The sequence below is a fragment of the Myotis davidii genome, unplaced genomic scaffold, assembly GCF_000327345.1.
Source record: "Myotis davidii unplaced genomic scaffold, ASM32734v1 scaffold370, whole genome shotgun sequence".
NCBI classification, from domain to species: Eukaryota; Metazoa; Chordata; class Mammalia; order Chiroptera; family Vespertilionidae; genus Myotis; species Myotis davidii.
In genome coordinates this window covers 1,746,930-1,748,270 of record NW_006288615.1, presented here as the reverse complement: position 1 = coordinate 1,748,270, position 1,341 = coordinate 1,746,930, and the positions used below count along the sequence as shown (strand labels likewise).

Below are 1,341 nucleotides of genomic sequence, written 5' to 3'. Positions count from 1 at the left end.
AGGAATGCCCTTTCTTTTTTCCTTCAAAAAAGAAGAGAACAAAGTTAATTATGCAGAACCTTGAATATAATTCTCAAAGCCTCATAGGTCAGTAGTGTTCAAATATTTTATTCAAACTTTGATCCACAAAAATGAAGCAAAATTCTTAATTACCAGTGTGGCAGTATGAGGTTGTTTATGGAGTTACTGTGTGTGGACTTGGGAGACTGTAGGATATCACCTTTATTTGACAATTAAAAACAAATCACATGTAAGCATGGGTTTATTTCTGAAATTTCTCTGCTGTCCCACCGATCTATGTGTCTGTTTTTATGCTAGTGCCATACTGTTTTGATTACCATAGCTTTGTAGTATAGTTTGAAATAAGGGAGCATTATACCTGCAACTTCATCTTCTTTTTTCTCAAGATTGCTTTGGCTATTCAGGGTCTTTTCTGGTTTTATATACATTTTAAGATTATATGTTCTAGATCTATGAAATATGCCATTGATATTTTGATAGGGATTGCACTGAATCTGTAAATTGCTTAGGTAGAAATAAACCCACACTTATATGGTCAATTAATCTATGACAAAGGATGCAAGAATATATAGAGGGGAAAAGGCAGTCTCCTCAATAAATGATGTTGGGAAAGCTGAACAGATACATGCAAAAGCAATTCTCCGTGGCATTTTTACATGCCTCTGAGTATCTTTTCAATAATATTTCAAAAACTGCCTTGGAAAGCAGAGATAAGTAGCCCTCCAGGTCAGAGGGCAGATTTGTTTCCTGACCAGTATAAAACCAGAGAATATCTCCCTCCCTAGAAGTATTCCAGGATAATGTAGTCTCTCTCCTCGCCTCAGACGAAATTTGCTTAAGTTCCAGCTAATAAGATAATGTTCCTTCAGGGGTAAGGTTTGAGCAGGTTTACCAACAGGTTTATTAAACCCCTTCTAAGACTGGGGATTTTTGACAGATAAGAACAGTTTCTGAAGCATTTTATTCTTCAGTTTGGCACAGCCCCTATGTGCTGCATAACCCCTACATGGATTTGTATTTATCCCATATCCCAGCAATTTCATTCCTAGGAAATTATGCAAGAGGTGGGCAGGCATGGAGCCACAGAAAGACTTCTACAAGAATGTTCATTGCAGCCTTCTCATATTAGTCAAAAACAGACACACTTGTGATGTCCATCAATAGAAGAATATATACACAAAATTGAGTATATTCATACAATGTGCACTACTTTACAATAAAAAAGAAAAAAAGCTACTGATACATTCAACAAAGTGGATAAAACTCAAAAATACTATGCTGAGAAAAAAATTACTCTGAGTAAAAATAAAACTTTTCAAT

At 35.4% G+C, this 1,341-nt stretch overlaps 1 protein-coding gene across 1 annotated transcript in view; it reads right to left on the bottom strand.

Annotated features, from left to right (window-relative positions):
• Positions 1-1,341, bottom strand: part of LOC102760145 (nuclear body protein SP140-like protein) — a 64,177-nt gene that overhangs the window by 15,277 nt on the left and 47,559 nt on the right. The window contains 1 exon segment of the mRNA XM_015561802.1: positions 1-21. This exon segment is cut by the window's left edge and continues 52 nt beyond it. Coding sequence (XP_015417288.1) covers positions 1-21 — 21 coding nt within the window.